The sequence below is a fragment of the Erythranthe guttata genome, chromosome 5 (assembly GCF_056151865.1).
Source record: "Erythranthe guttata isolate IM_541 chromosome 5, IM_541, whole genome shotgun sequence".
NCBI classification, from domain to species: domain Eukaryota; kingdom Viridiplantae; phylum Streptophyta; class Magnoliopsida; order Lamiales; family Phrymaceae; genus Erythranthe; species Erythranthe guttata.
Genome location: NC_142537.1, coordinates 17,868,104 through 17,887,215, shown reverse-complemented (window position 1 = coordinate 17,887,215; position 19,112 = coordinate 17,868,104). Strand labels below are relative to the sequence as shown.

The 19,112-nt window shown below is 36.2% G+C and overlaps 4 protein-coding genes across 5 annotated transcripts; 2 read left to right on the top strand and 2 right to left on the bottom strand.

The window, feature by feature from the left end:
- Nucleotides 1-758: 758 nt before the first annotated feature.
- AIP2 (RING/U-box superfamily protein) lies at nt 759-3,496 on the bottom strand. The gene is made up of 5 exons (XM_012991849.2): nt 3,129-3,496; nt 2,452-2,671; nt 2,166-2,368; nt 1,125-1,340; nt 759-1,030 (listed from the first exon to the last, which is right to left on the bottom strand). Exons 1-5 carry the CDS (start codon nt 3,273-3,275, stop codon nt 881-883), a joined length of 936 nt encoding a protein of 311 aa, XP_012847303.1. The 5' UTR covers nt 3,276-3,496; the 3' UTR covers nt 759-880.
- A 1,592-nt stretch (nt 3,497-5,088) lies between these two features.
- LOC105967065 (CBL-interacting serine/threonine-protein kinase 5) lies at nt 5,089-6,753 on the top strand. Its single transcript, XM_012991628.2, has one exon. It carries the CDS (start codon nt 5,104-5,106, stop codon nt 6,511-6,513), a length of 1,410 nt encoding a protein of 469 aa, XP_012847082.2. The 5' UTR covers nt 5,089-5,103; the 3' UTR covers nt 6,514-6,753.
- Nucleotides 6,754-9,107: 2,354 nt separating this feature from the next.
- On the top strand, nt 9,108-10,779 carry LOC105967077 (putative WRKY transcription factor 40). Its single transcript, XM_012991638.2, has 4 exons — nt 9,108-9,279; nt 9,514-9,783; nt 9,885-10,001; nt 10,388-10,779. Exons 1-4 carry the CDS (start codon nt 9,199-9,201, stop codon nt 10,766-10,768), a joined length of 849 nt encoding a protein of 282 aa, XP_012847092.2. The 5' UTR covers nt 9,108-9,198; the 3' UTR covers nt 10,769-10,779.
- Nucleotides 10,780-11,278: 499 nt separating this feature from the next.
- LOC105967122 (DNA-directed RNA polymerases IV and V subunit 2) lies at nt 11,279-19,088 on the bottom strand. 2 transcript variants are annotated; one of them, XM_012991698.2, is made up of 8 exons: nt 18,811-19,088; nt 17,516-18,033; nt 16,503-16,715; nt 15,529-16,406; nt 14,728-15,025; nt 12,877-13,827; nt 12,519-12,790; nt 11,279-12,000 (listed from the first exon to the last, which is right to left on the bottom strand). In XM_012991698.2, the coding sequence occupies exons 2-8, from the start codon at nt 18,029-18,031 to the stop codon at nt 11,493-11,495; spliced, it is 3,636 nt and encodes a 1,211-aa protein (XP_012847152.2). In that variant the 5' UTR covers nt 18,032-18,033; nt 18,811-19,088; the 3' UTR covers nt 11,279-11,492. The 2 variants fall into 2 exon arrangements, with proteins under 2 accessions (XP_012847152.2, XP_088674225.1); XM_088818099.1 differs by having other exon boundaries at nt 15,529-16,715; nt 18,811-18,938.
- Nucleotides 19,089-19,112: the final 24 nt, after the last annotated feature.

Here is a 19,112-nt window from a genome sequence, read left to right as displayed (position 1 = left end):
ACACACACACACACAGTGTATATGTATTTATTTATTTGAAAATAAGAATAATATATGAATACATATAATAATATATAATAATAATAATAATGAATTGTATATTTGAGACACAGAAAAAGCGATCTTTGTCAGTGGATTCAATTCACATATCACGGCGGTGTAAAATATCTATCTGTTGTAATTCTGTTTAATATTAGCTTGCCCAGTGGACTATTGTCTGCTCACATTTGATGACTCGACCATTGGTTTTCTTTTTTTATAATAAAAGACTAATTTATATTTCGTTTTTGTTATTTATATCAAGGTTTATGTTTGGTGGGTTATTACAATTATGAATTACCCCTTCAGCTGTGAATCTTTTTGCACGGCATCAAAATTTAGTGGATCTTCTAGATTATGTGAAATATTCGTCAGCTTGTATCCGTTCTAAATCGAGCTCTACATTTTGAAACAAGATGATCATAAGACGTGTTTCTTGACTTGTAAATATCAGATTGTGTACATCATAAACTGATGCACTGTATTTTTACACAAAACAAGTAGCGAAAACTCCACAAAAACTAGAAAATTTTATTGAATTTGACATTATATAAGGGTGTAAATGTAAAAAAAAAAATCATAATTGAGGGAGTAGTTGTAATTACTAAAACATAAGGGGTTTTTTCATAATTTCACCTTACCTCAGGGCTTTCCGTAATTTACCCTATAAAATAAGTATTATCATTGTCCGATCGCTGCATAAAATACCAAGAAAGAAATTGAAAAACACAAATATTACATTTATCTCAGTGAGACACTTCATTGAAAAAAATTACAAACACTGCTCTAAAAAGAGTAATAAATATTCCCATAGGTATTTTGCAAATGTGTGAAAGTTTCTCTACACATACATATATTCACCGCCTCGAACGGCATTTGCCGCCCCTTTCCGCTCTTCCTCCGCCTCCTTCTCTCTCTCCTTCCAACTTTCGTAAGCATGATCATCCGTTTTCAGTTCGTGCCGACAAATCGGACACGAATTATGCTCATCCTACCAAAATCAAATAAGTAAATAAAATCATAAAAAATAAATTACAAAATCAGCAATAATCATGTTAACTGTGAAAAATTATGAGAAATCTTACCAGCCAAGGTTTAAGACAAGGGGGATGAAACATGTGCTTGCATGGCAATTCTTGCATTTTATCTTCCACAACTAAATTCTCTTGACAAATGGAACACACTGCATCTTTACCAAGATTCACTAACATATCTTGTGTAACTGTATTAACTGGAAGCTTTGCCACAACTTCCTTACTAGCAGGCGGCACTCGTGGAGCTCCGCTATCAATATCTAGAATCTTGAACCAATAGATCAATAGCATCAATATCAGTATAAAGTAAAACACATCATTAAACGAAATCTGGAATCAAATTCGTATTTTTAAATAAAGTAGAAGATGAAAACATAAGTAAACTTGGCACAGTCAACTTAAGGAATTTATAGAAACACCACACATCGACAAGACTTGGGCCTAATACGATTGCAATAATATCTTGTCTAATTTAATTAAGGGTAAATTACAAAACCCGCCTGAACTTAGTCTAAATAACGAAAAGCACCCCCCACATATTTGTAATTACCAAAAACCCCCTGATGTTTGTTTCCGTCTCTAACACCAAACCATGTTTCCATCTTACACCAACCCCCTTACAGCGTGATTTTTCACGGATTTTTTTTTTGTTCTAGGAAATAGACTTTACACAATTTCAGATATTTTCTTTTATTTCTCACCTATTTAACAGAAGGTATAATAGATTGTGCACATTTTCTATTACAAAACTCGATCAACAGTTAACCAGAGGGGGATTTTGGTTATTACGGATAGGTGGGGGTGTTTTTTCGTTATTTAGCCTAAGTTTTCAGGGGGGTTTTCGTAATTTACCCTTTAATTAATCAGTTCTTATCTTAGTGTTTATTAGGAAATTGTGTATCGAGCCCCTCCTAGACCAACTGTGCAATCGGGCACCAATATGAATGCAATAATTTATCTCCTCTAATCTTATTTTAGCAACCAAACAAGGCATTAGGTGTGTTCGATGAAATTAAGATAGTGTTGATACGTCAAATTGATAATTTAAACAATAGGAAAACCCGAAAGAGAAGGAATTAAATAAAAAGATACCTCGGGCACAATATTATCTAACGAATCCACCAGCTGTTGAAGAAGACTCGACGCACCATCTCCTGTGTTAGAATTATCCAATTGCAATCCGGAAGATTCAGCCTGGAACAAAGTAGCAGCGGCTGTGAGCAAGTTCGACTGAACTAACCAAGTGGGCTGTGGTGGCTCTTGGTCCACCGTCAGATGCCCTTCGAATAAATAACCTGCACATTTATTACATTGTACATTAAAATTCCAATCTTTGAGGACTTATATATGTCGATGAGAAACAGGAAAAATGTTATACCTCCGTTAGTTCGTGTGGATCTTGAATCCTCGGATTGGTTCTGCACTTCATTCAATTGGTCATTGGCTTGAGAGATGCAACCTTGCAAGTGCTTTCTCTCGGAAGCTTCTGGAACTAGCTGCTCGGCATCTTGGAAGAGGCTAAGCCCTGTGTTCCAAAAACCTGGTGAAGTGTATCTCGTCTTCAAAATCGTTGCCACTCGACATACTACTGCGTAGAACTGCAGCCATTAAACGAAATCATCAGATTACATAATCAATTTCTACTTGATGAATTTGATAAAATTTAAATAATCAATTCTGCAAAACTGAATGCTCTCTGCAATTGGGGAATAACTGCATTTATATTCTAAAAACAGGCAGTCTTTTCATACTTAGCTATGCTCCAATTTTGCAAATTGAATACGAATTGGAGAAATAAAAATAAAAAATAAAAAAAAAATCGTCGGACGTCGAATTTCTAGGGTTTATCATTTCTATCAATTGGGATGCAGCTATGCTCCAATTTTGCAAATCGAACACGAATTGGAGGGAAAAAAACCCGTCGGACGACGAATTTCTAGGGTTTATCAATTGCATTAATTGGGATCCAGCAAAACCCTAATTTAGCAACGTTTTCATTGATGGCGCGCAGAAAATTAATAAACGGAATCAAATTCATCCAAAAGAAATACAAACCGATTGCCGTAGTTTGGGGGAAGCGGAAGGATAATGTTGTAGAAGAAGAGATCTGATGGTGTTAACAGATTGCTCGAACATCTGTTTCTTCCCCAGCTGTTTCTGCAATTCTTGGAGTTTCTGTTGAATTCCTTCCTCGCTCGCCATTTTTTTCTTCCGATTGTTGATTCCTCTTCAATATATTGTTTCTTCTGTGATTTCTATTGATCTTAAGAATTATATATTTGTCTGTGAATTCTGGTATTCCTTTGAAATTGGGGGAGCTGTATTTAAACGAATTGGGGGTTAAAAGATTTTTTTTGGCTTGCGGAAGAGGAAACCAAAATTTGCAGCTTTCTTGGAAGGGTGCATTTAATATGAATTTAGACATCATTTTGGTGAAAATAATGAGGAGGTATGATGTAAGGTTAAATTACGAAAAAACCCTTCATGTTTCGGTACTTATAATTACCCTCTCAATTATGAATCATTTTACGTGTCTACTCTTACGGTATTAAATTCAACATAGTCTTCTAGATTTCGTGAAATGTTCTCTAATTTGCGCTCGTTTTGTGCAAATATGCAGTTTTTAATGCACCACAATCTGATATTCACAAGTCAAGAGACATATTTTATGATCATCTTGTTTCAAATGTGGAGCTCGAATGGGTAAAGCGGAAACAAATTGGAGAATATTCAACATAACCTAGAAGATTTCACTGAATTTGACACCATAAAGGTGACTATTCATAGTTGATGAGGTGGTTGTAATTACCCAAGCATAAGAGAGTTTTTTCGTAATTTGATCTTATCTCAGAGGTAGCCATTTTACCAAAAGATAATATTAAAGGGAAAAAAAAGGGTAGATTACGCGGATCTATGATGTATGACCAAATAGCTTACCCACATATATGGTATCGGTAATCACAAATACCTCCGACTAATTGCTCCATCTAACAGTTACACATTTACAAAACTATAACTAACGCAAACTTGAACATTCTATGGAATACTCGATATGAATTTCCAGATTTACCCTCAATCGGTTGATTAATAAAATCGTAATTTATACAATTCAATCATTTCGTTAGAATTTATAATAGATTGTTAGTTTTAGGGGTATTGTAATTACAATATCATAAGAGTTTGAGGGGTTATCCGTAATTTACTCAAAAATACCACAAAAGATGGACTAATCTCAAATATATATTTACTTAAATTGGGTCGATCCAATTTACAGCTATAATTTTGGTTGAGCCCATTATGAATTCCAGCCCAATATGAAGCACACCAAATTTATATCTTTGGTAAAATCATTAATTCGGCCCATATTTAAAATTTAAATTAAATTATTTTTTATTTTATTTTATTATTATTTTAGCAAGTCATTTAATTTATTTTCTCATTGAATTGTTCTGTGTTTAATCTTCAATAATCCGACTCAGATTGTTGTCACGTACAGCCCGACATCATTATAATTATCATATACTAAAACATAAATATATGATATTTGATATTATTGCAAGTCAAAAATAATACATAAATGGTTTTAATAATCAAAGAAACATTCCAAATACGCAAATATATAAGTGCAAGCCCATTTATAACCAGGCAAATTTATATCTTAATTCTTAATTATGTAAATTAATTATATTTGATAAGTACAATATTTCGTGGGAATCCACTAAGTCATACACTATCTATTTTGATAAATTATTATAATTAAAATCAAATTACATTAACACGCATTGGCTTTAATCTTAATTGGCTTCTAATCCACTTAAATAATTATAAAATAAATATTCTGCAAATTAGCTAATAAAATAATAGCTATGACTTTTTAATTTCCCCTACAGCTTATCCAAACTCAATAAATGCAGATAATATTATTATTTACATATTTGCATAATTTGTAATATTAATTTATTATCGGCTAATATCTATATATATCATTCACTCTCAACACAATTATGACATCCCTATTTCATTCATTCATATGTGCGTAAAGTCCATTGATTATTTTATTTTTTCTTTTTTTTCATTATCAAGCATTATTGCAAAATATTGTTTGATATTGTTGATTTTAATGGGGGAGATGAAGAAAATATTGTTGGAGAAATATGAGTTGGGCAAGGTACTCGGCAAAGGCGCGTTCGCCAAAGTCTACCTCGCCCGACATTTAGCGACGAACGAGTTCGTCGCTATTAAGGTCATCAAAAAGGACGAGGTCATCACCAACCAGAAAATGATGGAGCAAATCAAGCGCGAAATCGCCGTCATGCGCCTTGTTCGCCATCCGAACATCGTCGACCTCAAAGAAATCATGGCGACGAAAACCAAAATCTTCCTAGTCATGGAGTATGTACGGGGCGGCGCCCTCTTCGACAAGCTAGCCCGGGGCCGCCTGTCAGAGGGCGCCGCCCGGCGGTACTTCCAGCAGCTGGTCAGCGCGGTGGATTTCTGCCATAGTCGTGGCGTCATCCACCGCGACCTGAAGCCGGAGAATCTTCTGGTCGACGAGAACGGCGACCTGAAGATCTCCGACTTCGGCCTGTCTGCTCTGTACGAGCACCAATGCAAGGACGGACTCTTCCACACCCAGTGCGGCACTCCAGCGTACATCGCACCGGAGGTTCTGCGCCAGAAGGGCTACGAAGGGGCCAAGGCGGACATATGGTCGTGCGGCGTCATTTTGTTCGTCCTCCTAGCTGGGTATCTCCCATTTCAGGATTCGAATCTCTCCGCCATGTGCCGGAAAATCGTCAGGGGCGAATACGAGATCCCTCAGTGGTTTTCCGCCGAATCGAAGCGGTTGGTATCCAGGTTACTGATTCCGAATCCGAGTAAACGGATCTCGATTCCGGGTATAATGCGGGTCACATGGTTTAAAAAGGGTTTCAAAAGAGCAACATCGTTCTCCAATATGCAAGAAGAAGAATCCATCTTCGAAGAATTCGACGAAGAAGACGAGAAATTCAAGAAATCTCCGGCCCTTTTGAACGCATTCCAAATAATCTCGTCCATGTCAATAGGGTTTGATGGCCTTTCGTCCATGTTCGAGGACCAGAAAAAAGCGGGGTCCACATTCACTTCTCGATGCTCGGCTAAGGTAACATTAGGGAAAATCGAAATGGTGGGGAAGAAAATCGGTTATAAGGTTGCTCGATTGAAGGATTTCAAATTGAGGTTGGTGGGGTCCACAGAGGGGCGAAAGGGGCGACTCTCGGTCACTGCAGAGTTTTTCAAAGTGGCGCCGGAGGTCACGGTTGTCGAGTTTTCGAAATCCTCCGGCGACACTTTGGAGTACATTAAATTTCGTGAAGAGGATATTAGGCCAGCATTGAAAGACATTGTATGGACATGGAAAGGGGATAGTGAATTTCACCAAGAACTTTCTAAGCTATGAGATTTAATTTTATTTTTTTATTTTTTTTTTAAAATTTAATTTTCTTGATTTTCTTAAGTAGTAAACCCTAATTAGGGTTACACTTGCTAATTTATACTCTTGTGATTTGTTTCGGATTTTTTTTTTTTAATTTGTTTTGATACTTGATTGAGGGTTAGTGTATAGCATGATCTGTACATAATACCGTGTCAAATTGTACTCAATAGATTTCAATATAAATTGAAGAGACTTTTATTTTTATATTTTCTTTATATGGTTGATAGATACATAGTTGATGTGGATTTTGTATTTATGTTTATTTTTTATAAGTTGAATTCCGTCGACTTTGATGTGAAAAGTGTCGGTTTTGGAACAATATTTTTATTTGAAATATTAAACATTTCAAGTTGGTGCAAAAAAAATCAAATTGAAACTTAAATATTATGTATAACAATGTAATTTTTTTTATGATACTTCAATTTCCGAGGATTATGATATTTTTCATTGTAGGTGAAAAAATGGAATTCTCATATTTCATGGAATTATATCCGATTTGTCCGATTTTCTCCCTTTGTCGTAATTCGGAATATAGAAAAGGTTTATTGGGCTTTTACACAGTTATTCCATAGGGTAAATTATAACCACCCCTAATATCGTCAAATTACGAACTCCCTTCCCTGTTTAGGTATTACAACCACCCTGTATTATAAATCTTCTTACATGTCCACCCTTGCGGTTTCAAATTTAGTAGAACCTTCTAGATTATATGGAATATTCTCAATTTTGGACCCGTTTTATCCCGTTCGAGCTCCACATTATTTTGAAGCTAGATGATCATAAGATTTGTTTTTTGGCATGTATATATCAGATTGTGGTGCATCAGAAAATTTGTATTTTTGCAAAAAACGAGTACAAACTAGAGAACATTCCACGGAATCTAGATAATTACGTTGAATTTGACACCACAAAGGTGGAGATACAAGAAGATTCATAATTGAGGGGTAGATGTAATTATCCAAACATGATGGATTTTTTCATAAAGCAGCTGTAATTTAACATTATTCCATAATATTTGGCCCATTATGAAAATTGGTAAGCAGGTTTCCAAATATTTGGCCCATTGTAATTTTTTATTTTTTTCCTTCTAAAAATGATAATTTTGATCCGATTTGTACGATTCTCTCTCTCGGTCGTAACTCGAATTATAGAAAAGGTTTATTGGGATTTTAAACAATTATTCTCCCAATTTTATTTTTAATTTTTTTAGTAACGAAGGAAATCGCAGCACCGGATAAATAAATTAAATATTAAAGACTAAAGACAAAAATTAGTGCAAATAGTACAAGTGAGTCTTGGCCAACCCCCAATTAACACGAAATTGATGAAATTAATTATTAATGTTTGTACCAACTAAATTATCATCCATTAACATGTGACGTTTGATTTGTTATGACGACGTTGCAATTAAACGTCATGATGACACGTGTTTTTTTTCTTTTAATGCCCTTTAGTGAATTCTATTAATGATCCATATGTCATTAGAGTTTGTTCTACATGTTACACGAGTATGTGAAAGGAGTCCGTTAGGATAGCGGATCTAGGTCTGATGTCCATAAAAAATCAAACTTTATTGCAATTGAAATTCTCATAGTTTAGTTGTCAGTACTCGATCTTAGGATTTTGCACCAACTAACCATCCCCGAACCAATTGAGCTATACACATATATACGTGTAACTTCGCACACATTTTTTTGTAATAAATGAATCAGCTGCAGCCAATCATATAGGTGCACTGGGTACACCTTCATATAATAGTTGATCAACCATACGAGAAATGTAAACCACACTTGTCTAATCATGTGTGACAAGCTCGATCTAGCGACTGTTGACAAGGGGATTATAACCTTGTTCAATTGACACTGACTCACTTGCTCCAACCGATAGATTATCCCTTACGAGACCTTTGTACACATTCATATACATATATAATATAAGTGTGTTTGAGAGTAAATTACGTACGACGTAACGTTTGATAATACTGTATTTTACATGGTGTAACATCTGCAATTTCATAACGTGTCGGTTTTATGTTGTTCACATTTTCACACAACAAAACTTCTAGTAGGCGAATAGATCAAATTGCATGAAATTGTCAATATATAACCTCCTTAAGCAAAAGGAAATTATACTCCAAATTCTAACAATTCACGTTAACAAGAATATACATGCAATTTTGGGGTCAACAAGACTTGATATATAGGTCATAGTCTATTGAATTTTATATTCATTTAATAATATAATATTGGAAGTTTGGAATATTAGCTACACTAAATAAAGTTGTTGGACTAGTCATAGACAAAAAATAATTCTAAGTGATCACGACTTTCTCAAAACACCTCAATTTCTTGCAAATTTCCTCTCCTTATTATAACCATTGACTATAAAGACTTCACTTCAACATCTTCATTATATCTATACACACACAAAAACACACACACACATATATATATATATATATATATATATATATATATATATATATATATATATATATATATATATATATATATATATATATATATATATATATATATACCTTCTTTACTATATATACCTAATTTCCATTCATTTCTCTTGATAATCCTACAATTAAAGTGTATATATCTTTATAAGCTTTTGCAAATCACTTATTTGATACAAGCTCAAATGGATGAAACTTTGTCAAGCTCAACCTTTACTATTGACCTCAACACCAACCCCATGCAAAACCCTAGTGAAAATCGGCCGGTAGGCGAATTTCTCGAAAATTTTGGATTTTTTTTTTTTTTGCCACGTTATATTATTTTTATCAAATTATTAGATCTTATGATATTTTCTAGTGGATTATGCTACTTTTTATTTTTTATATTTTTTTATGATATTCGAAACAATTTCCGAACAATTTTTTTTTTTTAATTATACATCGATTTTTATTTGAAAATTTAAATTGCTAACATTAGTAGAATATGAACTATTTTGCAGCCTCACGATCACCTAATCCAGGAGCTAAATAGAATGAAATCCGAGAACAAGAAATTGACCGAAATGCTCACAATTGTGAGCATAAATTACAACAATTTGAAGAAAAATCAATCCGATGAGGAGTTGCCCGAAACGAGGAAAAGGAAGGCCGACGAAATCGAAAATTTTGGCGATTTTAATAATCGAAACAATACTTTTTTTAATCCGAAAGTAATTAAATCAAATGTTTCAAGAATTCACGTAAGGATCGATCCATCCGACACTAGCCTCGTAAGTGTAATTAACTCAATATTTATTAAAACGTTGTCGTAATTTTTATTCCAAAAATACCCTTGGATTTTTTTATACTAAATATTTGGTAATTTTAATAGGTGGTGAAGGATGGATACCAATGGAGAAAATATGGACAAAAGGTTACAAGGGATAATCCATCTCCTAGAGCTTATTTTAAGTGCTCTTTCTCCCCAAATTGCCCCGTCAAGAAGAAGGTACATTTTCGACTTATATTCTCGATTTTAATTTAATATTAATGTATTATATTCCACGTCACAAATGCATTTTTTTCCCTTTTTAGTTTTCAAAAAATAGATATATATGATCAATGTCGAATCTTCTTCAAGAATTCGTAATACTCTAGGCGTGGATTGCAACATGCGTCACAAATAAGTAGTAACTCGTCGGCGAAAATCCTCTGACGCAAATTAAGATTTGATCTTGAAAGAAAACATATATAGAGAGAGAATTATTAATAAAGTATTATTATTTATTAGCATAAAAATCTTTCGAGATCAAATCTTTCGAGAATTATTAAACAAAATACGTAAATCTGGAAAAATCAACAAAATATTGGCTTATAATTATTTTTAAATTGTAGGTGCAAAGAAGCTGTGATGATCCATCGCTCTTAGTGGCCACCTACGAAGGCCAGCACCACCACCACCACGCCAATGTTTCAGCGGAGCCGCCACAAGGAGTGGCCGGAGCTTCGGAGTGGGGCCCACATTCGGGATCTAAACAAAGCATTGATGATGTGGCAAATGCCTTCACATGTAGCAGCAAGATTAAAGAGGCAATTGCTAAAAATGAGAGCAGTGATCAAATTCAGCATCAGCTTTTGGTGGAACAAATGGCTTCTTCATTGTCCAGAAATCGTGATTTCACAACTGCTTTGGCGGCAGCCATTACAGGCAGAATATTCGAAGAGGTTATGTCGGAAAACAACGATGAAATTGTATCCCGTTCAAGGGTATTTTAGGTATTATTGGGGAGAAAATTAAAGAACTTGTCTATATTTGTTTTAATGAACTTCTTTTTTGCATGGTGCTTAATTTTGGAAAAAAAATTCAGAAGTGAAAATCTAATTGCATTTCCGTTTAAAAAAAATCGGAAAAATCAAAAATAGAAAACTTGGAGTGAAAAAAATCATTCTACAATCAAAATTTTCCAAATCGGAGTCGGCGAATTCATGAAATTCGATTTTTTTTTTTTTGGTCAGTAACATAAAAATGCATAATAATAATAATGATTGTAATTTTCAGAAAAAAAAAATCAGAATATTCAGAGTTATTTTTGGAAATTAAAATCGGATCAAAAATTGGAATTTCATGTACATTCCAATTCCGATCCAAAAAAGACCGAAAAAACCGGAACTGGAATTTTCGGAATTTGAGTTGAAAAATATTGTTCCATAATCGAAAAATTTCGGACCAGAATCACCAGAAATCGGAATTTCGATTCCAATTTTCACCCCTAATTAGCCGGCAAGTTAACAAGAGAAGCATGCCAAATGAAGAAAGTCAGAAAGGTCCCACTAAATACATTCTACATAGTACACACACACACACACACACACACACACACCCATTCATGTCATAATAGCTACAAATCCAGACATAAATAGATCCTCAGACACAAACAAAAAGAAATTCAAGCACGTGTCCAAAATCATCCCACAGCAGTATTTTTTTGTTTCATTCTTTTCAACACAACTCAGTATCAAATTTAAGAGAAATCCCCATACTGAAAAGCTCCTGGCAGAGCAGCTTCGCCCCGTACGGCACGTTAACCCTCACGACATCTTCCACGGACTCGCACACGCGGCAGAACGGCCCCCGGATCTTCCTCCCGCCGCCGCCCGATCCTGGCCGTTGGATCACGTTCGCCATGTTCTTGCACTTCCTGCAAATGTGCATCTGCGACGAGTCGCTCAGAGTGAAGAGCCGCTCGTGGAGGTTCGCCGCCGCCCCGTGGGCGATGAGGCAGTCCCGCTCCATCTCCCCGAACTTTATGCCGCCGAACCGCTTCCTGTCGGCGACAGGCTGGCGTGTCAACGGGTGGACGGGCCCCGTGTTCCGGAACTTCACCTTGTCCTCCGCCATGTGGGTCAGGCGCTGGTAGAATGTGGGGCCCATGAAGATTAGGGAGTTGACTTTTTCTCCCGTTCGACCGTCGTAGACTCTCTCCCCTCCCCATCTCGAGAATCCGAGCCTAGATTAAAAAAAAATCAGCATATATAATAAACATAGTCATGTGTCGAGACTCGAGATTTTTTTTTTTTTTTTTTTGATTGAATAAATTGGATTTGATAAGGCTGCGTTTGGATTGAGGCATTTGAAATGAATGGATTTGAAACTACTCCAATTGCGAAGAAATTGAAATTCACCAAAATGCCTAAAAATAAAACTAAAAATAACTCGATCCAAACAACCTAATTGGATTTCAAATGAAAAACTAGTTCAAGTCATTATCGAACGATTAATCCATCCAAACAAGTTGATGAATTTGTAATTCATGGATTAGAAATCCCGAACTAAAATTCTTCCATCAAAATTCAACCTTAAGGAGGCGTTTGGATAGGAGGATTCAGGGGAAGAGTTTCAAATCCATAATTATAAATCCATTAAACTTGTTTGGATTGAGTCATTCGATCAGGAATTTCAAATCCATTATTGAGCTCATTTATAGCTGTGTTTTTTTCCGAGCAATTATGGAAGAATAGTAATTACCTGTGAAGCTGGGCTGTTATATCTTCAACGGACGGAGAAGAAAACGGGGTGGCGTATTTCAGTCCACCACCAAGTGCAATCCCTTTGCCCAAAGCAGCCTCCAAAAGCTGACCTGGCGTTTGTCTCGACGGAAAAGCATGAGGGTTTATCACAATATCCGGCACTATTCCTTGTTGACTAAACGGGAAGTTTTCTTGAGACTCAAGAAATCCAAGAACACCCTTCTGCCCATGCATGCTCGAGAACTTATCTCCAAGGCACGGACTCCGAACCTGCACACATAAATCAAGAAAATCACACACCACCCAAACATACATCAAAACAATTAAAAAAAAATTAAAAATCAAGAAAATCCAACCTGTCTGAGCGACACCACAGCGAAATTCTTCCCCTCGTCGTTAGCCGAAAGCACGACCTTATGAACCATGCCCTTCTCAGTATGCTTAAGCTTGATGCTATGATCGACACCTGTCGCCGCATGCTTACCGATCACAATATCACCCGTTTGCAGATTCGCTCCGATATACGGAAACCCGTCATCTTCAAGACTATCAACACGACCAATCTTGCTCTGCATCTTCCCAAAGCTGACCATTTCGTCCATTTTGACCTTTTTACCCCCCACAGCTTCAGAATTCTCCACGTCAGCTTTAAAACTCCTCACGTGTTCGGTCCTAAACATGCCTCGCTCCAGTGAGGATCGGTTCATCACCAAAGAGTCCTCTTGGTTGTACCCTAGGTGCACATTAATCGCCACAATCGCACACTGCCCGTTGTAAAACTCAGGGCGTGGAATCATTCCTTTATAGTGATCGGAAAATGTCGACCTTCCGAGCGAATCCGAGAGCACGGTTCGGAAAAGAGGCCTCTGTGGGTAATACAGGCTGTGGGAATTTGTATCGACTCGGATTATTGAATTTGTGGTTGAATAACCGATTGCTTGCTGAGAGTGTTTTTCGGATTGGTAAAGAACTCGTCTAGCATGGTCGTGGTTAGTGAAAGGTACAATACCACAGCTTAGACCCAATAGGAACGAGCTGTCGAGTTCGCAGTGTGTGTATTTTACGGGTGGGTTTTCGAGTTCGGCGGTGAAGAGGTATCTTACACCCCATGCGGTTTGGCAATCTTCTTCCTCTTCGGCTCCTATGAGTTCGATTATTCCATTGTCTAGAAGAGATTGGAAGGAGAAATTGCCTTTTAGATCTTTGATTTTTTTCAAATTTTGGACGACTAAAAGTGGGCGGAGTATTCTTCCGGAATCGTTGAAGATACGTACTTCTCCATTATGCTGGTCTCGTTTTATCTCCATCTGCAACAGAGAGAGGAACTTTTAGTACTTTCGGAAAATTCCAGTTTTTTTTAGAAGATGGAAAACTAATTCCAATTGAATTAAAAAAGGAAAAAAAAAAACTCGGAAAATCGAAAATTGGAATAAAAAAACTAGTTCCAAAATCGGAAAATTTTGGTTCAGAATCTGAGGAATTCGGAAATTCCAATTTTTTCGGTCACTAATAATAATGCACAATACATAATACCTCCTCCATTCCATTTTAATTGTCGTTTTGGGCTAATTCACACATATTAAGAAAACTAATAAATGTGCATGGATTCTAGAAAAATCATAATAAAATGACTAAAAAACCACTTTTATTAAATGTTCAACCATTAATTATCTTAATAGTAATAAGGGCATAGTTGAGAAAACACAGTAAATATTTCATTGGAATCCTAAAGTGACAATTATTTTGAAATGAAAAAAAATCTTTAGAAAGACAAATAAATGGGAAGGAGGGAGTAATATAGATATTATAAGTGTAATTTTCAGAAAAAGGGTCGAAATTTTTGGAAATATTTTGGAATTTTAAGTCGGATAAAATATTGGAATTTAATACGTATTCCAATTCCGTTCCAAAGAAAAATCGAAAAAATCGGAAATCAGAACTTTCGGGATTCGGAATGAAAAATATTGTTCCAAAATCAGAAATATTTGGATCAGAATAGGCGGGGTGCGAAATTTCAGTTCCATTTCCACCCCTAGTTCTACAACATGCACATGATATAAAACCAAACAAGATTACTTATTCTCCTATTGCTACTTTTATTTTTCTGTGGTAAATCGAGAGATGCAGATCTGGCACCACTCGAATATAAAAACGGCAATCATTAATTTGATGAAAAAAACCTGCAAAAAGCACATTTAAATGAGAACCTGATGAGGAATTTCCATTCTGCGGCGTTTTCGCCTTAGCTTAGAAACGAACGACGAGGAATCTTTACAGATTCCAATCCAGTCGCCATCAAGAAAAACTTTGTGCTTTCCACCGAGCAAATTCGAAGTGTCGTCCACCATTTTCTCCATCCCACATTGTTGGAACTTCTTAAGAAGATTTCCTTGTGCCAAGAGATTCGTACTGACAAGACCAAGACTTGCTAGATTCTTAACCAGCCCACAGTTTTCTCCGTCTGGTGTTGAAAGGAAGCAAACCTTACCCCAATGAGAAGGGTGTCTGCAAACATCGTTGTCAACAATCATTATTACAAAAGTAGAATGTCCCAAAAAAAAACAGTCATTTTTCATTATTTTTCAGAGCTAAAGATTCTGATTTGTAGCTTCAAAATTCAAGATAAAACAATGAAGCCACCCCTGTATAGATATTTCATTACAAATTCAGCATCACTTTTCGTCACGAGGCAAATATTGTGTTTATGATGATTTTCCATTATAACAGCCGCCATTAGATCAATTGAAATGATTATTATTTACATCTTAGCAACAGTCCCTCTAGGCAAACAAAAACGGAAACATAAATTCACCGACATATGCATAAAAGCCAATTCGATGCATAATAAGAAACTACTACGCCTCAAAAAAAAAATATATTCAATGTCTATTCAGTGAAAAAAAGATTTTCTGTGTATATAAAAGGTAAAAATAGATTTTATTTTATTTTATTTTGAAAATCAAATTCTTGAAACCAGAATAATAATACTTGAAAAAAAGAAAACTTACGGGTATCTAGCATCACCGACTCGTCCAGTGTACGAAACTTGCTGACGTGTCTTCCTCATATCAGCTATGGCCTGCAGAGGGTTCGTCCGCCGAATAGTCGCTACCACACCAGAAGTTCTCTCCATCCTCTTGAAAGGATGGCACCACGCACCGGTCGAAAACGCCCTCGAAAGCCCGTTCGTCACAATCGAAGCATCCAAATACTGATCAATCGACTGAACTTCCCTATCTCTGTACAAATCCCTCTGCATGGCTTTAGTCATTCGCCTCTCTGCATGCTTTATATGCACTCTCAGCTCTCTTTCTAACAGCTCCCCAGCCAGCTCCAAACGTTTGTTTCTGAAATCGTCTCTGTTTTCAACTTTGCGGCGCCCTTTGTAAGCCTCTAATAGGCATTTGACCATATAACCAAGAAAACAGGCTTTTTGAATTGGGGTTTTGAGATGGGGGAAAAGGTAATTCTTGATCAAATCTTCGATCGATTCGGTGGGTGGGAATTTGCAGTTCTGCATTAGCTCTTTGATGTGCTTTGAGGAATTTCCTTCTTTACGAAAGCCCTCGTACTTTTTATCGGCATCGTAAATCGAAGCTATGAGTATGTTTGCAATATCGGAATCTTCTATGTCGAGATCGATCAGCTTTACCACTTCTTTATCATTAGGAATACCCAGTGCGAAGAAGAGAACCCAAACCGGAATTTCTGTGACGTAGAAATAGACTGTGAGGATTTTATCTGCTCCTATAACATGCTCCATTTTCGGAACTAGCTTTATGTACACTCGATTTCTTCTCGCAACCGGGCGATAAGAAACAGTCCATGAGGGAATTTTGGTCACCCACAGTCTTTTCAGGCATAACTGCTCTTGGGCAATGAAAGTCTGCAAATATGAAAACCATGATTCAATTTTAACTCTCTTAACGGTATTTTTATTGTCGCAAACAGGAAGAAATAAATCTTGAAAATTAAGACTCACCTTCTCTGCGCCTTTGATGACGAAATATCCGCCTTGGTCGAATTCGCAATCCTTTTTGTCGAGTGATTTCATCCAGCAAAGGTCTGACTTGACCATGACAGGTAGTCTCCCAAAGTTCACTTCATTATGATATTCATTCAGTAACGTCTTTTCGACTGTATTCTCCACACCAGTTGTGAACTTGTCACTTCTGTTGAGACCTTTCGTGTAAACCTAAATTGTTTGAAATGGTCACAAGTGATCAAAAACCAAAAACCCAAAAGAGAAGCAGTACAAAAATCGAAAGGCAAATCCAACAGATAACAATCATAACAGCTGACATATGACATCAAATTACGAAATCACAAAGATATTCTTTAGCCAGTGATTAAAATGACCGTATATTATATCCAAAGCATGGAGTAATACACAAATATAAAGCACATGCTATAACTCGACTACCATAAACATCATCAGAGAGTACCACATTCGATATTTTTCAGTAAAATTCGTTGCTGTGTAAATTATTTAGAAATAGGATATAAAACATTTGCTTGAAATCGTCAGAAATGATCGAAAACCAAAAGAAAACCAGTACAAATTACTTGGGTGAGGTGGGGTACAAAGTGATGCAAGTTAATAAAGTTTCAAGTATTCAAAGGAGAAACTGAATAGAAACAAGCAGAAATAAAATAAATAAAAGGCAAGTCCGACAGATGACAATCATAAAAGCTGATTTATGACACCAAATTACGAAATCACCAAGATATTCTTTAGCCAACGATTAGAATGACCAAACAGTGAAACTAAAGCATGGAGCAATACGCAAATATAACGCAAATGTTATGCCTCGACTCGACTACCATAAATTTCAGATTGTACCACATTTAATATTTTTCGCAAAATTTCTTGATCTGTGAATTAGTTCGCTCCAAAATCAGTATTGTACAGCAAAAAAAAATCAGGACGCTACCACATATGCATTACAATGAAAGAATATTTTGAAAAGCAGTAAGATATAAACAATCTTTGACCTGAAGGTGAGTCTCCACTTTGATCTTGGCTGCATATGTCATGTTCTGTAGACGAGCATGCCTCGGTAAAAGCTCCAAATAGTCTTTCGCACCGTCAACTGACGAGAACTTTTCGCCTGTCCAAAAAGTAGGCCGCTCGAGCGTTACCTTCCCAAATTTCAGACAAGCCCTCTTCCAATCACCTTCACCCTTTTTCGACGGGTCGTATCCAGGCTCCACGACTATCTCCCCAATAGAATCGAACACTTTCTGAATGCCGTGATTGACAAAATCGTTGTACGAATTAATTTGATGACTGATCAAACCGTACTGGTCGAAGAAAGCTGTGGAGGCTTTTCTGCAGAAGACTTTCAAGAAACCTTCGGATAATTCTTGCATGGCAGTGTCGAGCTCGTCTTCGGATTCGGAAGAATCGAATTCTATGTCTTCATCGATGTCCATTTGTGTGGTGCCGTTAGAGAACTTGTCATTTTTGCTGCTAGGTCCGGCTTCCTCTAGAAAATCCCACGCCCCCATCTCTGTACAAAAGTTGGATTAAATAAAAAATCAATATCGATCGATCAGCAAAACTCGAGTTTTCTTCTCGCGAAAGACAATTAGGTGTCTTCGACTGATCCAGTCATGAATAGTTTCTACTGTGCATTGGAATCAAAGAGTTTGACAAAATGTAGCAGTGGATAAATTATCAGCAAACAGAAACATCGATACACGAAGAAATTAACTAATGATAAGGACACCGTCAAATGGAACCCTTCACGAAAAAATGGTTGCGCGACGATATATTTCAATTGACGAATCGCATTTTCCAAAATTTTGAAGTTTCTTTCAGGATCAAGAATTTTACCTCCTTATTATCAACCCACTGTAAGATAAAACCCAAACCCCCCACCCCCTCCCAACAAAAAAAAAAAAAAAAAAAAAAAGAAAAAAAAGCCCTTCTCAAATAGAAAGCTCAAGTTCTTAAATCCCGACACGAAAAAGGGTTGTTTCGAAACATCACTCCTTCGATTCCTGTTTCCAGGTAAGGGGGGTAAAATGGGAAGAAACATAAAATGAAGAAGAGACAAAAAAATCAAATAAAATCAAAAACATAGAAACGATGTGACATGCATTTTCATTCTGTAAATGAATGTGCTAACACAAACCAGAAAAACGAATCATCACGATTACCCACTAAACATTGTTCACGCAAAAACATGAAGTCTGAAATATCATCAACCCTTCAAAATTAAAAAAATTAAAAATTAAAAATAAAAAATAAGCGAAAGATCATCGGAGAAAAGAGAAGAACTTACTTCAATTCCGCCTTTTTTTTTGCTGTGAATTAATTACACGAATTGTTTTGAGGTTTTCAGCACATTTACATACAAGTGTATTTTCTTCCCCACCCTTTTACCTTCGCCACTCTACACAGTCACGCACAGTGAGTGAAGTACTAATTGTTTTTAGACGAACAAAATTGAAGAAATTAGTACTTTTGCAGAGAAATTGGGGAAAAGTCCTTCGTATTTAACTTATATTGCAAAATGGACTTTTATATTTTTACTCCTACCATAACCCTCCAATTAAGCCCTCTTTTAAAAAAATTAATTATTCA